The sequence below is a fragment of the Drosophila subpulchrella genome, chromosome X (assembly GCF_014743375.2).
Source record: "Drosophila subpulchrella strain 33 F10 #4 breed RU33 chromosome X, RU_Dsub_v1.1 Primary Assembly, whole genome shotgun sequence".
Taxonomy (NCBI): domain Eukaryota; kingdom Metazoa; phylum Arthropoda; class Insecta; order Diptera; family Drosophilidae; genus Drosophila; species Drosophila subpulchrella.
Genome location: NC_050613.1, coordinates 13,561,497 through 13,583,463, shown reverse-complemented (window position 1 = coordinate 13,583,463; position 21,967 = coordinate 13,561,497). Strand labels below are relative to the sequence as shown.

At 40.8% G+C, this 21,967-nt stretch overlaps 2 protein-coding genes across 3 annotated transcripts in view; one reads left to right on the top strand and one right to left on the bottom strand.

Moving 5' to 3' along the window:
• Window positions 1–19,471, bottom strand: part of LOC119556524 (chondroadherin) — a 32,384-nt gene extending 12,913 nt beyond the window's left edge. The window contains exons 1-3 of one of the 2 annotated variants that reach the window (XM_037868800.1): window positions 19,193–19,471; window positions 18,407–18,719; window positions 2,347–2,958 (exon numbers count right to left, since the gene is read on the bottom strand). In XM_037868800.1, coding sequence (XP_037724728.1) covers window positions 2,347–2,469 — 123 coding nt within the window. In that variant the 5' untranslated portion in view covers window positions 2,470–2,958; window positions 18,407–18,719; window positions 19,193–19,471. The remainder of the gene's footprint in view (window positions 1–2,346; window positions 2,959–18,406; window positions 18,720–19,192) is intronic. The other variant, XM_037868801.1, reaches the window with a different exon arrangement.
• Window positions 16,878–17,695, top strand: LOC119556525 (clumping factor B). Its single transcript, XM_037868802.1, has 2 exons — window positions 16,878–17,140; window positions 17,193–17,695. The coding sequence occupies exons 1-2, from the start codon at window positions 16,960–16,962 to the stop codon at window positions 17,687–17,689; spliced, it is 678 nt and encodes a 225-aa protein (XP_037724730.1). The 5' UTR covers window positions 16,878–16,959; the 3' UTR covers window positions 17,690–17,695.
• Window positions 19,472–21,967: the final 2,496 nt, after the last annotated feature.

The window sequence follows — 21,967 nt, the reverse complement described above, 5'->3', positions numbered from 1 at the left end:
GGAGAGGTCCTTTCCCTTTCACCCGAACAATCTACAACCCCACCCCACTGAATTGTTATTTTTACCTCGGTTCCGTTACGTTCTGTTTCGGTTCTGTTCTGTTCCGTTTAATGAAATTTCGTTTCTATGCATTCAGAGTTGCGAATTCAAGCGACACGGTTAAAAAGTCCCTTGTTCGCTGAACTTTAACTGGCACTGTTGGCGGGAAAGAATAAGGATGGGGATGGTGCTGGCGATGAGAATGGGTAGGATGGCAAGAACGAGGTGGCGAACATGGGGCCTGACCCCAAAAAGTGTGCTTCACTTTAGTTACCTTTCTTTTTTTTTTTTGGGGGGGGGGGGGGGGGGAAAGGGGGGCCTGAACTAATTTCTCCTCTTCAATACAGTTAACTAGGTGCCTCAAAAAAAAAAATAAAAAATAAAATAGAGCATCCAAAAAACAAAGAAGATGCGGCCAGAGCTCTCCAAGTGGAGAGTGGAGAGCGGATAGAGATAAGTGGAGAACAAGAGCTGAGTAAATCATTGCATTGTCTATAATCCGGAATAATGAAATCACTTAAGTTCTCAATTTGCTAGAAATGACGATGCCAAGTTCCCTCTGGTAATAAGGATGCGCATTAAGCGTGCTCCAAAACTCTCGCGGGACACCATTGAATACGGCCACATACAAAAATGCGGGTAGAAAGGCGCCTGGAGAAAGGAGCTCAGAAAGTATAGACGCAGAAACAAAAGGAAAATAACCATTTTCCTGCATTTTCGATTAATTTTCTACGCTCATCACTGTGCCGTGGAGGCCGACGAGCAGCTGTGGCCATTGCCTGACCACCAGTTCCCCAGAGATCCTCCCGATTCTCCAGCTCCATCTCCAGCTCCTTCTACTGCATCTGTTCCAGCTCTTTCTCCCGTCTTCAGTCCCCCCTTCCTTGACCACTTCTCCACTGAGAAGCTCCTGATGATGATTCTGCATACAACTCGACCGCACTGTGGAGCCAAGTGCCCTCACCATTTTTGGTCCAACTTGAGATTATGAGTCTGACCAGTTGCACTTGTGCTTAAGCTCGCTTAAATGTTAAGTGCTATGGTTTTTTTACTAGCCAAAACTTAATAAGCTGCCAGTTTTTTACAAAATAAAACTAGAACGAAACTTATCTTCAGCTAATCGCAGCATTTGTGCTCTTGCAGCTATCACTAAAATCTATTGGTATATATATATAATATACTTTTACTTGAATATATCATACTAGGTTGTTTCTATTAAATCTTGAATATCATATGATATTATGGGCTTTTTTCTTTTACTATTATAGTCGCACTGAAAAGAAAACTTAAAAAAAAATTACATTTATTTTTGGTTTTTCTGATAGCTCTGCAAAAATGCAATTAGCGAATGCAAAAGCGATAGCTTTTTATTTTCGACTACCGGAAAATATTTTTATTGCAGTATTTTTGTTTCGCCCTTTTTTATTTGCCATTCTTGCGTTGTTTTGTAGTCCTTAAAACAACGTGGTTAAGTTAAATGATTTTCTAGCGGTATAACAGACTGTTATATAATACTAAACGGAATTTAAAATATTTATTTTAACTTATAAATCGTATCTTTTAACTTAAAGATCTATTATATTTACAACCCCATCTAACCCCTGTAATTACTCGACTTGCATGAATACTTTTTGATTAATTAAAAAACGAAAATATGTGAAGATGTCTTTATAATGGAACTAGACTTCAGAATGAAGTGCATTGATAACATATCCAAGTAAGCACTTTCATAGTTAAAATAAATAGTTCTAAGTACTATATATCTGTGATACTTATCTAGGTATTTTATAAATAAAACAAAATAAGATATGAGTACTAAGTTTTAAGCAGATTTCCTGGAGATCTCTGATATTTAAAAATATAGTTAGCTAGTTCCCAAAGAAGTTCTTAAGTAGTCCCATTATATGATAGATTTTTAAAACAAATACTTATGATATCAAATAAAAAACAAGTATTAACAAGGTAATGGGTTTTTAAAATATAGTTAGCTAGTTCCTTAAGAAGTTCTTAAGTAGACCAATTATATGATTGATGCTTAAAACAAAAACTTACGATATCAAATAAAAACACCCCTTAAAAAGGTAAGGGATCGTGACGATCGCACCTTTAACATTCAAAAGTTCTGATACCAAATTTGCTGGTACATTCCACTGAGTAAATACTAGATAATCTAGATACCATATAGTAGATGGTAAAATCTTTAGTTCTGCGTAATCAGGACCACTGTGCAGCGTTGCCACCCTTCACAGACCCCCTCGTAATTCCCGGCCCTTGGCCCTGGGAGTACAAGTAGATTGTTAAGCTTACTTGAGTCTGGGACAAGCAGATGCACTCGGCTGGGCATGATTTGGATGTTTCGGTTTGTTGCGAGTTCCACAGGCAGACGACAACGGAGAGCGCAATTATGAGCACCAGCCAGGAATTGCACATTTCACGTTGTTGCTGACACGACAGTTTGGCGGCGTAATTGAGCTCTATTCTCTCTTGTCCGGCTGCCCAGCTCTGCTTCTCTTTCTCCCGGGTCCTTGGCCAGATTCTGCTGCTTATCCTGGAGCGGAGCTTCCTCTCGGGGGGCGGCAAACGGGGGGTAGTTCCAAATGCAGGCCTCACCTTATAGTATCTTCGGCCAGCCTCACGGATTCTCGGCTGCCGTTTTTTTGTTGCCTACTTTTTTGGGCTCTACTCTTCGCTGGCCCCTTCGACTGCTTCTTCTTCTTCGGCTCTTTCCTTAGTTATTTATGTTTTTTATATTGCGTTATTTCATTTAAACTTTCCCTTCTCCTCGCTTCGTCTTCTCCCCTTTATTATATATTCTTAAGCTTTATCATATTTATTTACGCTTCTTCTTCCGGCTCCTGGTTCTGTTTCCTGTTCCAGCCCCTTTTTGCTACGCTCGGCGGGGGCGTGGCATGCCAATAACTGCAAGAGATGGAAAAGGAAAGATAGTTATAGAGTCTGTGGAGTGAATTTGGTTGGCTTAAAAGGTGGGGGCTTGGTAGGCGGAAATTGGGGGATTTTGGTAGAGTTGTAGAGTTTGCAGTTTCAAAGTCCAAAGGCCGAGAGTGAAGCAATGCGACACTTAAAAGTTATGACTTACTCGATCTAAATAGAAATACAATGCTCTTGGACATTGCAGTATATAAACACGCTTCCAGTATATACATAGGTATTGGGCTTTGAATAAACCACTGAAATAATGAAACGTGAGCGTAATTTGTATAAAACTGGAATGAGACGGACCAATTATTGCTTTGACAGCGACGAAATTTATACATCAGTTATATTATAATTAAACGAAATAGATCCTCCCGAAACCCATGCCAAACGTCAATTTAAGCCATCATTTTCAGTTAAACGAATGTCTGGCCTGGGTAAAAACATGGTATAATCATTTGGTGAAGTTGGGTAAAATTACAATACGAGTACATTAGGTAAATGACAAATGGTAGTTTAATATTATAGATGAACGAACAACGAAATGCAATAGTTCGTATTATCAATGAGCCATATTAGGAACTAATTAGATTATGTTCTTTATAGGTAACTACTTTCCAGTTTCGAATTTCAAGCTCTTTTTGAGTCAAGTTAAAATACTAAAAGTTAAAGCTAAAAACGTGCTTAAACTGAGTCATTTTATTTGTCTAGTTTTATATAAAACTCATAGAATAAAGATAATATCATACATTTTATTTTCAAAATCAAAAAATTGCTTAAAACTTATAAAGAGGGTCTTTAAAATATAAAATCAAACGAAACCCCTAGTTAAGTATGAACTGCACAAGATTAATTTAGCATCTGAGTATGTTTAATTTGTTGTGTTATATGTAAAACTTATAAAATATTGATTACTTTAAAAGTTTTATTTTAAAATCAGGAAAAAAATAATACAAATTTTCATTTAAAAGAAAATGAGTCTAACCCCCGGTTAAAAACTATGGAGTATTATGTTCGACTTGGTAGCTGAGAGAGTTTTTTGGTGTTTTGAATATTAAGCTCCTATAATAAGGATTATTTCACAAGTATTTTTTAAAAATCAAGAAAAATTTATTATAAAGGGACTTTCAAATAAAGTAAAGCCTAACCGCTGGTTAAATTTAATTAATTAACCAAGATCGACTTCGCAGCTGAGTGCGAAGAAGGGCTTGTATAAGACTTATCAATGCATATGTATCTGTGGTCGCTTCTAACGTTCGAGGCTTCACTGTGCACAGGCCGCAGGTGGCATTAAATCGCTTCTCTGCTGGTCGTCCTGTGGCAGGCTCAGTCTTTCCGGCCTTGTCCGCTCAAAGCCTTCGACACATGAAACATTTATGGCCGGATTAGAAGACAGCTGGCGGGGTGAGGGGGGAGCAGGAGGTGACAGGACAAGCGGCAGGACAAATGCCACATGTGACAGCCGAGATGGAAGCCCGGCCTCAGGATCTCAGCAGTTGCGGATAGAGATGCAGTTGCAGATGCAAAATGTTCGATGCAGATGCCTCGAATTGAGCCAGCTCCGCTCTGCTCTCCAGCAAATAGCTGCTTGTTAATCATTTATAATAAATAATGCCCAGGTAGGAGTTAAGTTGCTGCAGCAGCAGCAGCAGCAGCATCAGCAAGAACAAGGATGAACAAAGCCAAAGCAATATAATAACTGAAATTACTCTAAAGAGAATTTGCAATGAGGCAATGTCGCTTGCACTTGCCACTGCCACTTGGAAAATGGGCTGATGGGCTGATGGGTGGCGGTGGGCCTTTGGCATAGCAGAATGGTGGGTTGGCACAGCTTGTTTGAAATGTTTAAATGCACAAATCAAATATGCAAGCAGTCCGAACTGCGAACCAAAACTCCGAGCATGGCTGAGAAGTGCACCTGATGTTAAAGGAGTTAGCCCCCTGTTAACCCCAGTCGCCCCCCAGTACGACCCGTGTCCGAATCCTTGCAGCAGCATCGGCTTTTAATTGGACACCGAGGATGGCAAAAAGGAGCTGGCTGGCAGGAGCGGCAGGACATCTGAGGATTTGAGCCTTGGATGGAGCGGGCAGCATCAGCACAATAATACTTAAATAAGCGCAGGCATAAATGCGTGACATTATAATTGAAAACCAACAAAGCAGGTCAAGCGAAATGCAAAAGGCGCCGTGAAAGCTGGAAAAGCTGGAAAAGCTGGGAAAGCCAGGGAACGCTGGGAAAGATGGTGTTTCTGAGATGGCTTGCCTAATGTAATTCACAGATGCATTCGCAAGCACAAGCTGTGGAGGATTTTCGAAATTCTAGCAAGCTACTTTTAAATAAGGCTCATTGAGCGAGATACAAAGTAGTGACTTTCAGTTCACTTAGCTGCTTCAAATGAATTATGAAGAGAATTTTGTGCACCCCTAAATTAAATCAGAAGCATTACAAGGTTATTAAATTAATTATTAAGCCAATTCGTGCACCTATCCATAAAAAAAACCGAAATGAAATCACACGTGATAGCATTAAAATATTACAAAATGAATTACCTAAATGATTTGTACACCTCCCAATAAAAACACCTAAAAGCCTAAAAATATTCGATATTTAAAGTAAATAAAATCGCATATGATGCCTAAAAATATTATAAAATTGGGAATTATCTTTCTTAACAAATTATATTTTGGGAAAAGTATTTCTTCATCTATCAATAAAAAATATACGTAAAATCATAGTTGAGTGTCTTAAAATATTATAAAATTATTGATCATCTTACTTCAAACATTCTTTTATAGGCAATTTGCTAATGAGTAAAAATAAGGTCTATAAAACAGGAAGTCTATTTCAAAGACACATTTTTAATGTGCATTGAAAATGTATACCAACATTTATAGAATGTTTGTTTTATGATAACTTACTTGTTTTTAAGCTTTAAAATATACATTTTAGCTCTCAATATACCATTTGATTATCAAACATAACAAATCCTGTTTGCTTGTCGATTGAACCTCTTTAGCTTGGCAAAAGAAAGCCATAGCATTTGAAAAAAAAATTGACTTTTTCCGTGGGAAGTAGAGCGCGAGATATTTGTCTTTCTCGACTTACAGACGGTTCTATGCTTATTTTGGAAAATCGCACAAGAATGGCGGGGATTTGTTTGCCACTTGCTGGCGATAAATACATACATTTCTTTTTTTTACCAGATTCCTGGCTACCTTTTCGGCAAGTGCAGTTGTCAGTTGCAAAAGGATTCGCGACTTGCCATCCCATACCCGTCTCTTTCTGTGCCTGTGTATATCTATCTCTATCTATATCTCTGTCCTTGTCCCTATCTCGCTTTGTCTGAATCTGTACCCGTCCCAAGCCATCGCATACTTTGCGTTGCCTTCATCTAAAAGGATAAAGCGAAATAACAAATGCCAGCACAAACTCAAATAATGTACAGACAATTGTGTAAGCAGACGACGGCAGGAGGGGCAGAAAAAGCAAAAGCAAAAGCAAAAGCAGCCAGGACTTAGACCAGGACTCCATCGGATCCATCGTAAGTGAGTTCTATCTACTCACGTGTACATATGTGGCATCAGGACAATGGCAAAAGGAATCGCAAATGTGGCAGAAGGAACTCAGAAGGACGAGCTCAGCATGGGAGTCTGCGATATGGCTTAGCATCCACTTGGAGCAGGAATCAAGCCGGGGCATCAATGCCTTTAAATAAGCATGTGGAATATGCGATCACCAGGATACCGCCAGGACCCCCTCCTCCTTTGATGACGACATCGTCTGCCCTGTGCAGCTAATCAATCAATTTCAACAGGCATTTTATTTAATTTGCACGGGGTGGACCAAGTGGAGTTAGAGGCCCAGACAGAAAGCATCACTATCACTAATTTAGCAGTTTTTTAAAGCTGCTGAAAATATTGATACCATTTAAGTCACTGTGTTAAAGTATCTTAAATAAAGTATTGTATTTTCATTTGAATTGGATTGTTTGTTTTGGGTTTATTTTTGTTAAATTAATAATATTATATAATCAGTAAAAAGAAATTCACATTATTAGAAAATGCGTAACCTCTTTAAAATAAAAAAAATTTATAAAACAATGTTTTATTCACCATCAAACTAATTTAGACAACCTAAATAATGTATCTCAAGTTAAATATAAAATATATTATTACTAACTTATTCATTAACTTTAATGGTGTTCTTATATATTTTCATACCCTTGCAGATAATTTTCTACTATGTTGTTTTTAGGATAATTAAACGAATAACCATTTTAAAACGTTAGTATATGTTTTAAAATAGTTTTCAGTTTGAGTTCTTGATGCCAACTCAAATTTATCGAAACCTAAATCAAACCTGATATTATAAAATACAATTGTGTTTAAAAAACACAAACGTCTACTCGGGCAACATATTTTTTTTAAGACACATTTTGCCAAAACAGTTCAACTTCTATAAAACAAGAGTGACAAGAAAACATGGTCAAAAGAGTAAATCAATTTGGACGGGTAGTGCGATTAGTGGCCGGGTCATTCGAATGCAGGTTATTAAAAATCAAAAACTAAATCCGCAAATTGAAATCAAAACGAAAGCAATCAGTGCAGCTGGCCCCTGAATGAATGCAAACATATGCCAATGAATAAACCAAAGATGAAAATCAAAACCAAAATCAAAATTTCAAAATAAATAAATAAAATTTCAATTTACACTCACCTTAAATTTACCGCCCCCTTTTTTTTCCCTTGGGTGGCCTTTTTACCTGGTTCTTAACTGCCGGCACTCAAGAGTTTTCTTTTATGGCCACCCCAGTGAAGGATTATTTTGGGTTAAACTATTGCGATAACCAACTGCCAAATGCCATTTTTTTTTTTTGTTTGTGGAAGAAAACTTTGAAAGTTACTTGGAAATATCGTAGGTCGTGGCCTTGTAATATTCATAGGCCACAATTCCAATTACGCTAGTTGCATTGAAATACCCTTTGCATTTTACACCAGTTAACACAATGAGTTGAATTGATTTCCCAATAAACACTATTGTGATTTGCTGTTTTACTGCTTTACCATCGGTTCGTTTAATGCAAATACAAATTTAACCTTTATGGGTAAGTTGTGATTGGGTATATGAAATAACCTTTACTTGGGTGTGAACGGATAACATTCTAAGTAATGCAAAATTGTACAGCATACACGTAGATTCCAAGTCCTTGCAATAGAGCTCAAAAGCAATAAGTTCTGTTTGGTTATTGGTTTGCCCTTTCAGTCATGTCCTGCCAACAAATGAAGTGAAAGCCGCTTTAAAGTCCAGACGCTAAGACAGGACTTTAGTGTTTTGAATGCAAGCATTGCTTAAGGCATTTCCCAAGTTTCTGCCTTTAAGATTCTTATTCTGAAATCATGTTGATGTTGTGTGTTCACTGGTATTTGAAAGCATCGATATAACTGTAGCTACAACTGATTCATAAATGCTGCAATTTCCAATGGGTTTGGTTGAGGAGTTTCCTCCAGTTTTGTCTGGGCCACTGCTAATTCCTACGATTCCTGCAATGTTAAGCACAGTGAGGGTCATAACTCACCGCCCAGCTAACTGTGGCAGCTGCAACAAGATGGAGGAGAAAATAAATAGGAAATAAATAAAAAAACGCAGTCGAATAAAACAAACATCTTTAGCTGGCTAAGTGATAAAAAGAAGCCAGTAAATGGAATTATTTGCGCAAAGGGAAGAGAATTCACGATGTAGTCCTCCATGGAGAGGTCCTCTATTCAATTGCCGGCACACTGGGAATATAGATGGGGGATGGGGGTTGGCTGGTGAGTGGAATAGCCCTCGGACCCATGGGGAATATTCCAGAGACCTCAGGGGGCAGACACACGCATTGGAGGCACCGAGAAAGTCCGGGAGTCCGGGAGGTCAACGCATTAGAGAAGCCGGCTGCTCTGCTCTGCGGTTGAAGCTCTTTAAATTGCCATGTCCTGGCCCGGAGGACACTTCATTAATGATCGACTGCCAGGGCACCGGTTTAGTTCCTGTTTCACTTCCACATCCCCTTCCTTTTTACCTTCCCCTTCCCGTTTCCGTTCCTGTTTCATGTGCAACTGGCAATCTGCTACATTCCTGGCAAGGTGGCTAAACGAGTCCGACGCATCCTTTAATTTAATTGCAACTTTGGCCATTTGCCAGGCAGTGTCCAGTGTCCACTATCCAGTATCCAGTATCCACTGTCCAGTGTCCAATTGCCATGTGTGTGCTGGTGTGTGCATTCCTTATCTTTTCACCCAAATGCCTGTGCAGAATGTCACTAATCAAATTATGGGATGTTTGTTAACCAAGACCCGGCAGTTAAAAACGGTGACTCGACCGAGGACAATGAGCGAGCAATGATGATGGGCAGATTGATAAGGCCGAGGGGGTTACTACCTGGTCACAGCTAAACTGACCGGGCTCCAAGCCGATAACAAAACCACATAACCCCCTTAAATTGCATCCAGAAATTCGCATAAATGTGGGAATATATTTGAGCAAACCGTTAGACGCTTTCGACTACTTTCGAGCGTCTGGGATTTCCCACCAGCACCTTCGCAACGAGAACCAGATGCACAAGACGCCCCCAGACAGCCTTTGGCCCCCAAAATGGCTCAGACTTGTCTGGGAGGCCGACCTTCTTGTCCTCCTTCCTTCCTAGCACTCCGCCGACGGCTTTGCCAGGCCAAAATTTGTGGCTGTCAACGACACTGCCAAGCCTCCAAAATCCCCCCCTGCCCCTGAGAAACACGGCGACTGACACCTTTGTCTAAGCATCTTATCTTGGCCATATTCTCCTAAAAGCCAAGTGCGTGACCTCCCACCATGTCAGCCAAAATCTGCCCAAGGAGGGCTTAGTTTCCCTTTTGGCTGGTGGATCACCAAAATGTTTCAGTTGATTTTAAAGACCTCTTTATGATAAGACATCAAAACCATATAAGCAAGGTGAGATAATTTAAGGCAAGCGAATGTTCAACTGGAATTTGAATATGATGTATGTCTATCTCAAAATGAAAATAAGTTCCCTTGATCGTTACCTTGATATACAGAATATTCTATAGTGTTTTGATCAGAAGTTCTGTATTGAAATAAGATTATCGATACTGCCTTCTAATATTTGGGTTGAACTAGTTAAACATTTAACGAATGGAATGTATTTTTATGAACCATACATGACATCATCGCCTGCAAAAGAAATTTTAACTATATGTAACATTTACAGATTGTTAAGACTAGCTCAAATACCCACATACTACTTAAAAAGACAGTCAATTATTTTGAATTTCTTTAAGTTCAAATTTTTTTGGCCTTACGACACTTGCATGATTTTTTGCCAACTGACTGGATTTATTTAAACAAGTCTTGGTAACCTAGGGAATAAAGGTTTTCAGGATTAACAACATTTTATGAATTTTTATATGATATCATGTTTAGTTTGTCCTGTCAGTTAGTCAATGATCAAGCAGGTGTGATAAGGCCTTGAAGACTATTCCAAATATTTTCAACATTCTACATTCAACTACAAGTTTTTTTGTTAGTCTTAACATCAAGAAAAAACATATCTTGTAGTTTTTCTAATCACTATTCTTAAGCTAGGACTCTGACCTATAAAAATTCCGCTCATATACGGCTAATTTCCAAAATGCCCCGAACTCATGGTTCAGTTTAACCCTTGAACAATCAATGACTTTGATAAATTTGTCTGATAACCTCCTCTTCCTCCTCAAGGAAAAAGAAAAAAATCAAAAGACAGGACTAAGCCCCGGCTTGTTGGCATATCGAATGGGCCCTTCCACACATGAGTGAAAAGATGTGTGGGCGTGTTTATTGCCATTTCTGGCTAAATAATTGGGCAAAGGTCAAAGGTTACATCACATTTTGGCATTTTTCGCTGCGGCTAGAGCACACAAGGAGGTTGGGTCGATCGCATAATTCAATCATTTAGTCAAATAATCAATCATTTAAGTGAATCATTAATTAATTCAGCATCAACCATTTGGCTTTGACCCCAGACCAAGCGCCCTAGGAAAACACTTTGCCACAGCAGGGGGGATGGAGATGGATATGGGATGGGATGGTAAGTGGGCGGTGGTGGTGGTTAGTGGGCGCCGGTTAGTGGGTGGCTGTGGGTCACCGGATAAGCGGAGCAGCCTGGATCTCGTCCTGGCGCCAATCTGGGTCCTTGGCCCGGCTCTTGTGTATTTGTAATTAACTGTTATTTAATACGATTTGCTTGATTTCGTCGGATGATGGGAAACAAACCGGTTGAGGGAAATCCCCAAGAGGATTCAGTCCCAACTGCGGTTATCCACACCACATCCTGCCCTGTCCTTTGTTTAAGCCCCCAACCACCGAACCACCCGGTATATTTTAAGCACCGATTTAATTTGCCAAACTTCCCGACGCCTTCGCTTCGGCCTCATCATTTGTTTGCCAGCCCGCCTGCCTGCTGTTTGTTTGTTTGATTGTTTGCTCGTCCGCCCGACTGTTCTGTTTGCCATTGATAAATGTTTGCCGGGCCGATGTTCGTTAATGATGACACTTCTTATTGTCAACTCGCCGGACTCACTTGGTGATTTGTCAGCCATAAGCGGGTGAGTCCTGTCCTATCCTCGCTGGCATCTTGACAGGTAAAGTCATGGGGCCCTTGGTCGGTCATTAGGTCCGGCTGATTAAGCGATTCAATTCGATTCTATTCGAATTGATTCGAGCCGACTGACTCACACAATCGAGCTGTTGAATGACACCACAATAAGTTGATCGGGCCACCAAGGGCACGCCCAGGATATAGGCAAGGACTTTCTGTCGAGCTTCAACCACAGAGACGATGACGATGGAGATGGCGATGACGTTGGCGAAAACAAAAGGGAATTCCGTAGCTACTGCGATAATCGAGCGGAACTCGACAGTAAAATATCTAGTAATTACAAAGGTGGTTTTATAATATAAAAACCATGTTGTAAACTTTAAGAAGTACCTATAAGAACTTATAACTTATAAGAGAGCACCCTGAAAAATAAAAACCAAAGAAAAGCCAAGATCAAACTATCTGAATTTGAGGAGAAGTGTTCTTAAAATCAAGACGAAATTGCTCTTAATTTTGTTTTTTGAGACGAAGGGAATTTGAAATAGATGTATGTAGACTTGATCTCCTTATCACCACTTTGAGAATTTTTGGATTGAATCGTACTTGTCTCACTTAAGAGACCGAAGACTATTATTAAACATAAGTTCTGGCACAGATGAGTCATTTAAAGAATATGAATTATTTTTCTTTGTTGCCCTTTAATAGATAATATAAAAAATTCTACTTTTTATTAAAGCACTGTATGACAACCTGATGTATTTAAATTACTTAGGAAACCTCCTTTCTGACTTTGCTGGCAGCTCTCTCCTTTGTGTTTACCCGGAGATGGGAAACCCTTTAGCGAAGCCCCTTAAATCAAAATGCTTGCTTAGCCGTCAACTAATCCACCCGGGGTGCCGGCGGTGCTGGGACAACAGGGTACTCCTGGAAAAACAGGTTATAAAAACATGTGTAACTAGACGACTTACAAGGATCACGCACTCCAGTGACACTTAATGCCGCCACGTCGACGCCGGAGACGAGAGGGCAATGGAAGTGGGCGTACTGGGTGTCGATAGGGCGGGGCAAGGACGATGAGGAGGCCAAATGTCACCAACTAACACAGACAAACGCAATTAGCTTTTAGCCATCATAACATTATGAAAGGCAGGCGACAGGCAGCGAAGGAGACGACGACGTCGTCTGAATGCTAACTGCTAATGACAAGGATGTGGATGATGAGGACGAGGAGGGGAATCCGGTGGCTGAAACTGAAACTAGGGATAGTCCTTTTTCGAGGGGCGTACGTGGGGGGGCACAGATAGGAAGGTCCCCGAAAGGAGCTGCGATGCGATGCGATGCGGTTAGGATGGATACCGAGCGAGCTGTGCCCATTATGTTGAGTTAGAGCGGCAGGACGAAGGACGAAGGGCTCGGCAAAGCTCACGGATGGCACGCGGCTGCCAACAATGCTGTTAACTTGTGTCGAGATTAAAATAAGGACACTCGGAGAGCAGAAAAAGCCCCCAAGACCCAGCCAGGACCTGCTCCTGCTCCTGCTACTGCTTCTCCTCCACCGGATGGACGTGCCCTCAACACGCAGTCGTCGGTGGCAGTTGACTCGCATGAGTTGCGAGCTGAAGCTTTGTTTATTATGCTGAATATGCTGGGGAACTGGGTACTGGGCTCTAGATCCTGGGAACTGCTAAATGGGTGCTGCAGTTGCCTTTTGACTGAGGCCAAAGTGTCCTTGTCCTGCGGTTGAATTGGATAATTCCGACGAGGGGAGCGGGGACAGCCGGGCCTCATCATCCAGTTGGCTTCTAAAAATTACTGCGTAAATGATGATATGAGATTTGGAGCATTTCTGCGGAATCATTCAACGGAAGCGGATGTCCCGACACGAAGTCGCTTGGTGGCTGGATGTTGTCGCCACCGGAAGGAAGTTATTTAACGCATACCCACACACTCGCACACTTGCACACTCACAAAGGGAAATGGGTTTGCGGATGCGGATGAGGGGATTATGTGGCACGATAATCATATTACGATTACGTCGCGTAAAATTTTCCCCACTGTCGTCACTGTGAGTGAATGAGTGAGGTTTAAGTGGAAGTTACCGGCTACAGCTATAGATAGAGAGTTATGCCAGATATATGGTTAACTGAGAGAGCAAAAAATCGAATAATTAGTGGAATACAAGGGGTATTCGACTGACTTTCGACAGGACATTGCATTGGAACATTCCAAATTATGTCATGCCAAATTTAAATCCGCCAAGGATTCCTTTCATATCCACACCGAACTAAGAACAATTAAGGATCCTTTGATATTTGCATGATAAGTATAATTTTTAATGGTATTTCTTGGAAATCCTCTCTTTGATTATTTTAAAGAATATAGAAAAGAGCAAGACAGCGCCTAAAATTACTCTGGGCAAGAGAGATATGGCAACATTCGTATCTCCCCGAAATAGAGACATAAAGGGCAAGAAGCAAGATGACAAACATACAAAATAGATATTGCATTTCATAAAATGAATCATCGCATATTTTAAATTCGTGTTGTCTGTGCAGAGCCTTTTTCCATAATTGTTTAATTTTATTTCATTGACTGTCGGGGACCCCGGGCTCCCACATTCGCTCCCGCGAAGCCTGTCACTGTCGCCAATCGTCGTCAACGTCGAGCTCCCATTCCCATTACTTTCGGGATGTGGATGTGGATGTGGATGTGGAGTGGTGGGAACGAGTTGCGGATCGCTTAGCATTAATGTCTTTCATTTATTATCATTGTTGTTAATGTTTTTTGTGCTGTGCATGGGAAAAAAGCATTTGCATTTAAGCGTTGCGAACGCGGCGAATGGAAAGGGTACCTCCAGTGGGTTTTGCTGGGTTACTTGGCGGGTGGGTTGGTGGGTTTTTCTGCGTTTCTCTGTGGCCGGAGCAGAGATTTTGCTTGGATGATTTTTATTGCTCGTTTGTAGTAAATTTGGTGTGTAATTAGAGAGAAAAGGGTTATTATGTTCGTTAACGCAGTGGGCTCCATTCCCCCTTGCCTCTGATTACGGCTTTAAGCTGGATATTGCCGGGGAAGGAGGACGAGATGGTAGTGGATTCTGGGAAGTGGATTCTGGGCCAGGGAATTTCAGGCGACACAATGCCGACCAGAGACGCACCACAAAACGACTGCCTCTGACGACCGGAAGGCCTAGCAACAGACAGAAGAAAGCGAAACAGCTGAACTACTGAACTGCTGCAAAAAACTGCACCGAGACCAAAACAGAAATTAAATTGTGGTTCGCCATAGTGGTACTGGCTAGGTCCTAACTGGGTCCTGGCTGTGTCCTGGGTCAAGGGAATGCGAGTGAAAATGGAAATGGGAACGGGCGAAAGTTCAGAGCCAGTGCAGTTCACCCAAGGGGTATATTAGTTGAGTCGGGGTCACCATTTCCCACCTAATGACATTAAAGTGGAACGAACAACTTCAGTTGAACAACTTCAAAAATTATCACCTACTAATGAAATAGAATTTAAATAGAGATTATATTTATATATATAAATAGAGATTATTATATTATAAAAGAATTCAAATTTAGCCAGTCTTAAGTTTTGTTTACTTTTTGTTAAGCCATCACATCATGCAAAAGATGTTTGATGTTCTTTGCCTCAAGCCTAGTGAACTTTGTTATTAAACTGGCGATCTTCTAAGAAAATGAGATGCTGGTATGATATAAAATGAAGTGGAATATCTTAATGAAGATTTATAATATTGTCACATATGCCTCATAACTCATCTCTTTAAAACAAATTATAGCTACTTTAATTCTAGTTCGTCTATTTAGTACACTTTTTTCTCGCCAACAAAACAAATGAAAGCACTGTTCAAGGAATAAATAACCAAAACAAATGGGAAAATATTAATTAACTCGTGAGCGCTCACTTTAGTCCCCCTGAAAAAAGTTTTGAGGTGAAAAACGAGGAATTGAATTAAATGTACTCGCGCCGCCATCGATACGATAATTACTTTCATAATAATTTATATCAATTTATGAATTTCATTTAAGCCCCGTTTGCTGTCTGGTAATTTGTGCCTATCCTATTAAGTGGCTAGCGAGCAAGGCTGCGGTCGAGACCCCCATTCCCCCACCGGAAGTCCCTGCATTGGGATGAGGTACAGAGGGCAGGAGGAGGGGACTGGGGAGGCGGAGGCGGAGGAGGCGTGTCGTCTGGCCCAGATGAGAGTGATACCATGATAACGACTCCTGACTCTGCAGAGGGAACCGGGTCAGAGGCAACTACTATGTGGCTCGCTTTTATACCCTAACAGATGGCAATATAATATGCGTCAGAAGTTCGCAACTCAGAGCAGCAGATATTTCGGACGTTATAAATCATATAATTCTTGATCAACATAAACAGCCGTGTCGGTAAGTTCATTTGTTTCTATGAAAACAAGTCTATCAGATTGTAAGCTATTTTCTAAAACCTTCCCAAATGTCTTCCCTTTATTCCAGGTACTACATAAATTGGAACTGGCCGTATAGAAACACTATAACTTGTAGCTTCCATACACACATAGAATTTGGTTGGTAAAATTGACCAATGCAGATAGTTTAGTAACTATACAAAATTGTTCTTTACTTTTATAAATGGTCGTATATGTATTTGTTTTTTGCTTTGCTTACTATTTAATAAATAAGCCACTAAAGAATTGACCAAAAAAAATCCTTTGCGTATCTGTTATAGGATCTATCTTCTTTTTAACAAGTCTGCTTCAGCTATTCGATTTATACGGCTTTTGTAATATAATTTTAATAGGTCTAGCTGCAAGGGTATATAAACGTCGGCTAGCCACGACAGCTTCTTTTCTTGTTATTTGTTGCATTTTTAGCCCCGGCCATGGAAATAAAATTTCAAATGTAACTTTGCTGCGGTAGCCAGTTCGTGAATGCGTCCCCGCACGAGTGTGTGTGTGTCCTGTGTATGTCCTTTTGGCAGTTTTAGTGTGCATGTGGAGCGCGGCCTGCGGCCTGTGACGATTCCGCAGTTAGCCGGTCCCCGACTACGGCTACGACTCCATCTTGGCCCTGTCTCCGTGGCGCTTTCCGTTTCGAGGACCTTTGCCATCGCCTTTAAGGGCAATGCAGTTGGCATAAAATTTAATTCTCCGTCCTTGGAGGAAGCGCCCAGGACATTACGTGCCGGCAGCATAGTTTCCTGCTCCCATCTCGAGCCCTAAAAACCAAAACAAACCAAACGAAAACCAATCCCAGTTTGCCGGGCAAAGCATTTCCAGCACGCATAGTAACAAGTTGGGAATCTCAACGGGAGGCAGTCAGATAGTCAGACAGATACATATAACATATATAGATATAGGAGCATATGCAGGGCTAGAGAAGATGACCGGCGATGCTGCCAAGTCGAAGCGGCACTGCTCCTTCAGGACCCAGATGGAAATGGCTGTGGCAACGGAGGGCCCCACGTTGGGCGCCATTTCCTTGAACGAGGATGCAGAGCCATCGAGTACCAGTGGCAGTGAGCAGCCAACCAGCTCTGGAGAAACGGATAGCGAAGCTGATGGTATTGATGCTAATAGCATTCCATGTCCTAAGATATTTTATCCCATTTTTAGCCAACAGCACATCCGATCCAGATGCGAACGCCAAAGTGGATGACACTGGCGATCCTCAGACTAATCTATACAGTCCACTAGCCGGAGATTCGGACAACGACCAGGATGAGGCGGACATTTTCAGCGAGGAGACCATCTCCCTGCTGGCCCACGAGATCCTCTGCTGCGAGGGCGAAAGTGACTCGGAAACGGAGGCGGAAACGGAAACCGACGGCGAAGAGGACACCGATGAGGCCAAGGAGAGTGACAAGCTGGAGGATATCCTGGAGTACGGGCTGCACAATCCCTATCAGCTGATGTTCAGCGAGGAGGACGACGAGAATCTCAATGAGAGTGAAGGTACAGAGAACACCCTGCCGATCGTCAGCGAGACAACCGTCCTCCTGGATGAGGATCAACAGAGCGAGGATAAGCCCGAGGCAAATATGGACCTGGCTCCCTCCAATTTATCATCTCCAGGCGGTTTTCACATTTCTACCAACATAAGCTTTAAATAAAATTCTTTGGGGTTATAGCTAAACTATTTATGGTGACCCGACGTATGGGTGTTTTAATATTTCCTTGTTAAAATAATTGCTATTATTTTCGAAACCAACCGCGGGACAATTCACTTTGGCATTTTATTTTAAGCCTCATATATATGTATTCATTCGAATTTACATGCAGTGTTTTATGCATAAGCTCCACAAACCACCGAAAGCGGTGAAAGTGTGACTCCCGCACGGAACAAAGAGTCTAGCTTTATTGTATAAATAAACATAATCTTTTCATTAACATGCTATAAAGGTATTTAATTTGTATGCCGAAAATTTCTAGACATGAAGTTCTATGCCTCAAAAGATTTTGGATCATACATAGAAGCCAAATTAAAATGAAAGACTGATGCCGAATATAAATTCAGCAGTTTAACCATACGTTTTTAAATAACCTATCTTGATTTAAAGTATTTTTTAGTACTATCTGTTTATATAAAGTATATGGACTATTTTTCAAATTAACCTTTCCATTTATTTAAAAGAATTTGCTGTCATTTAGTGGTAACCAATGTTATCCAAAAGGGGCTAAGAGATAAACTATTCTTATTTAAATTCAAAGAGGGTGTTATCCTGATAAATTCTTGATTTATTCAATTTTTGGTGGTGCCATAAAGTTTTGCCATAGCCAAGTCCCCATCTGCGATCCCTTTTGGGGTCTCTTTTCACGTTGTCACTCACCTGTTCACACTGAAAGTGGCTGGATGGTCGCTCAGGACACCTGAGGGAGATGCAGATCCTGATGGTGATGGCTGTGACGGTGACTGCGACTGTGGATGCGATTGTGACTGCGACTGGGGCAGTAACTTCAACAAAATGCTGACAGGCAACAGGCGGACTGAACTGGCTTTCCCTGGGCGGCTGGCATTTAGTATTTAATATTTCGCCTCTCGGTTATGGTTCTTTAAGTCCCACAGCCCCTCACTGTTTGCCATTTGCATTGGGGCTGGTCTTTAATTGCAAACTGGCAGCAGCAATTGCTGGCAACTAAAAACTAAAAAGCGACGACAAAGGATGAGAAAATGCGAATGCGAAAATGAAATACAACTTCATGCGGAAAGCGAAATGCGGAATGTTCAGCAGCCTGCTGATGATGATTATGATTCTGTATCCGATTCGGAATACCATTCCCATTTCCATTCCATTTTGCGTTAACAACCTCCCTTTCGATATAGTAATCGGCGTTTCGGTGTTGGCTTCCAAATTGCCCGCGACCACGTCAAAGCGACCACAAAACTAGCTGAACGGACAACCAACAACCATCGACCATCGGGGATCGGGAGTCGGGAAACGGGAGTCCGTGGCTTTGGCCCAGCTACTGATGGTGTTCTATCACCGTGGTTTAGTTTGGTTTTAGCTACGGTTTTTGTTTTGGTTTAGTTGGGCTTCATTCGGATTGTTGCTCTTAGTTTGAGGTGTAGCGTTTAAAGCGTTTGCAACGAAACAAAAACCAACAAAATCACTCACCTCGCACTCCAAACAAAAAGACACACATCACACACACCACGGGGGTACCGGGAAAAAAAAAAACCAAAAAAAAAAAGGGAACCAAAATAAACAAGGTAAGAAAGTGACAGAAAAAAATGATGCTAGATCTTCTCACGCAGAACAACTGAACAACCGCTGAGCTCTAAACTATGAACTTGTGTGTGGGGTCGCGTCAAGTCAGGACTTGTCGAGATTTGGCGAGAGAATTGCGGGCCACGCACGTGTCCGCATCCGCATCCGGTACCCGGTACTGATGTCAACAAGCTACCACACGCAACTAATTCGAGGAATCCAGCGAACGGATTACGGCCACCGAGGTCGAAGGAGTCGCCAATAGTGTGGCTCGGCGATTCGCGAGTACGTTTCCGAGGCACAAACGAGTCCTTCGGCTCCGGTTCGCCGGGTATCGGGTGTGATTCGTTGGCATTCGGTTGGACCACTCGTTTCCCATCGTTGGCCGTCGTTTGGAAGCAGTTCTTCAGTCGTTGGTCGCCAGCGGAGTGGTTCGCACGTGGCCAGGCGATGGTATATCACCCCCCTTCCCCCTTTAAAAGGATTCCCTTCATCTCACTGCCATCCAGACAAACGAGTATTAACCTGCTCGACGTTTTATTTGAAAAAAAAAAAGCAGCTTAACCCGCTTCTGTGACCTTTTCCCTTTTGGCCAAACACGTGGCATCAACAGCATCACCGGTAGCCCCACATTTGTCCACACATCACTCCTTTATCGACGGCAATGGATGGATGGATGGACGGACTGCCTCCGTCTGCGCCATGCGTGTTGATAAATGAGTTTTTATTTTGATTTTATTCACTGTTTGCCCTGCTTTTGCATATTCATTCACGGGGGCTTCGACTGTGATTCCGTTGGCGATTCCGATTCCGATTCAGAATCCAGAATCCCAATACCTTTCGCCTCCTGGTTTCAGAATCGACTGCAAATCCTCTGCCACCTATTGCCTTTCGGCCAGGACCATGCTGAAATGGTTTTCAATTTATTAGCAATCAGTGGCATTAACTGGCGAGTGCGATGCTGTTGCTCCGCAGCGGATACGGCCACTCGGATTATGGCCAGGTCAGTTGGACAGTCGCCGTCGCAGATAGGAAGCCAGTTGCCAATGGCCAACAGCCGGTTGTCACTGATCATTGACCAGGTCGATAAGGCGGGCCACAAGGCGACAGAAGCCCGCTGCGATGGGTGTGCGAAAATATGTGGTCAGCTGCTGTGCGAAAGCCGAGGTTTAAGCATTTAAGCATTGGCATCAGGATCACTTAAGGAATTATTGGCATCAGAGCAAGCGAAGAACGAAGCGCCAGTTGAGGGTCTTCATTAAGTATTTAATAAATTATAATCAAGTCTTAATGCAGTCCTCTGCAGACTGGTTTCAAATTATGTATATTGTTAATTACTTTAAGGGTACCGACAATACCCTTTCCGAAATGTTGTCTTTATAACATTTAAGCATTGATTTTGTATGTTTAATGTCGGTTGGTAAGATGTTACGAGTTCTATAAAATTTTCGACTATTATATATATACAGTGGTCGGCATAAGTATTTTGACAAAATAAAAGTTAAGTATACTCATAACTTGAATATACTTCTTGTAAACTATAGGCATCAATGGAAAGGTAATTTCAATGCCGTTTGAATGATACAATACATTTCTTTACCCATTCAGTACTTATTGAAAAGGACGAATTTGTGTAAATCAACTTTGAAAAAAAAAAAAAAAACTTTTTTCCTCGTCTTGAAAACTTAAATTTTTTGATGCAAAAAGTTTCTTCAAACAAAAATAATAGTAACTGCAAAAAGAATTTTTCAAATATCATTTTGCTTATATTTTTTATGATTTTTTGAAGGTGACAATGTCGGAAAAAATTTGTATGAAAAAGACAAAAATATGGCTCAAATGCCTGTTTTTAAGCATTTTCAAAAATTCATAAAAAATATAAGAAAAATGATATTTGAAAAATTCTTTTTGCAGTTACTATTGTTTTTGTTTGAAGAAACTTTTTGCATCAAAAAATTTAAGTTTTCAAGACGAGGAAAAAAGTTTTTTTTTTTTTTTTTCAAAGTTGATTTACACAAATTCGTCCTTTTCAATAAGTACTGAATGGGTAAAGAAATGTATTGTATCATTCAAACGGCATTGAAATTACCTTTCCATTGATGCCTATAGTTTACAAGAAGTATATTCAAGTTATGAGTATACTTAACTTTTATTTTGTCAAAATACATATGCCGACCAGTGTATATAAATATAATGTTATATTAAAAGAAGCTTACAAAAAAGATTTGCAATTGCCCCTAACCAGAAAGAAACTTTTTTAATTGTATTTTTTTTAATAAAAAAAAAAAATGCATAAAAAATATATATATTAAATTATACAAAAATATTAAAGAACAAATAGGGTACTTGCCAATTAAATACATTCTTTATCCATTTCAATTAGTATTGCTTAATAATATAATTTGTAGAGTAGTGGTAACCAAAGTTAAATCTTTTGAAATGTATGAAGTATTATGGTAAAAAATAATGCTCCTAATATAACCGTCAATTTAGTGCGTCTGTCTCTATTCAAATTGATTTATTTTAAATATTTAGAAAGGCTCAATTATGAACCACCTAAAATACTATTTTAAGTATTTAGAAGTGTCATATGTTTGCCCTCCTATCCAACTGCTGACCCCCTAATCTTGAACCTATGCCCAAAGTGGTAGACTGGTACATATGCTCAATGGCATCGCCCGG

Bases quoted from the DNA above. Each gene is read 5' to 3' on its own strand.
- LOC119556525 (XM_037868802.1), top strand. From the start codon at position 16,960: ATGACCGGCGATGCTGCCAAGTCGAAGCGGCACTGCTCCTTCAGGACC. The intron at 17,141-17,192 runs GTATTGATGCTA...TCCCATTTTTAG, and splicing joins AACGGATAGCGAAGCTGATG to CCAACAGCACATCCGATCCA.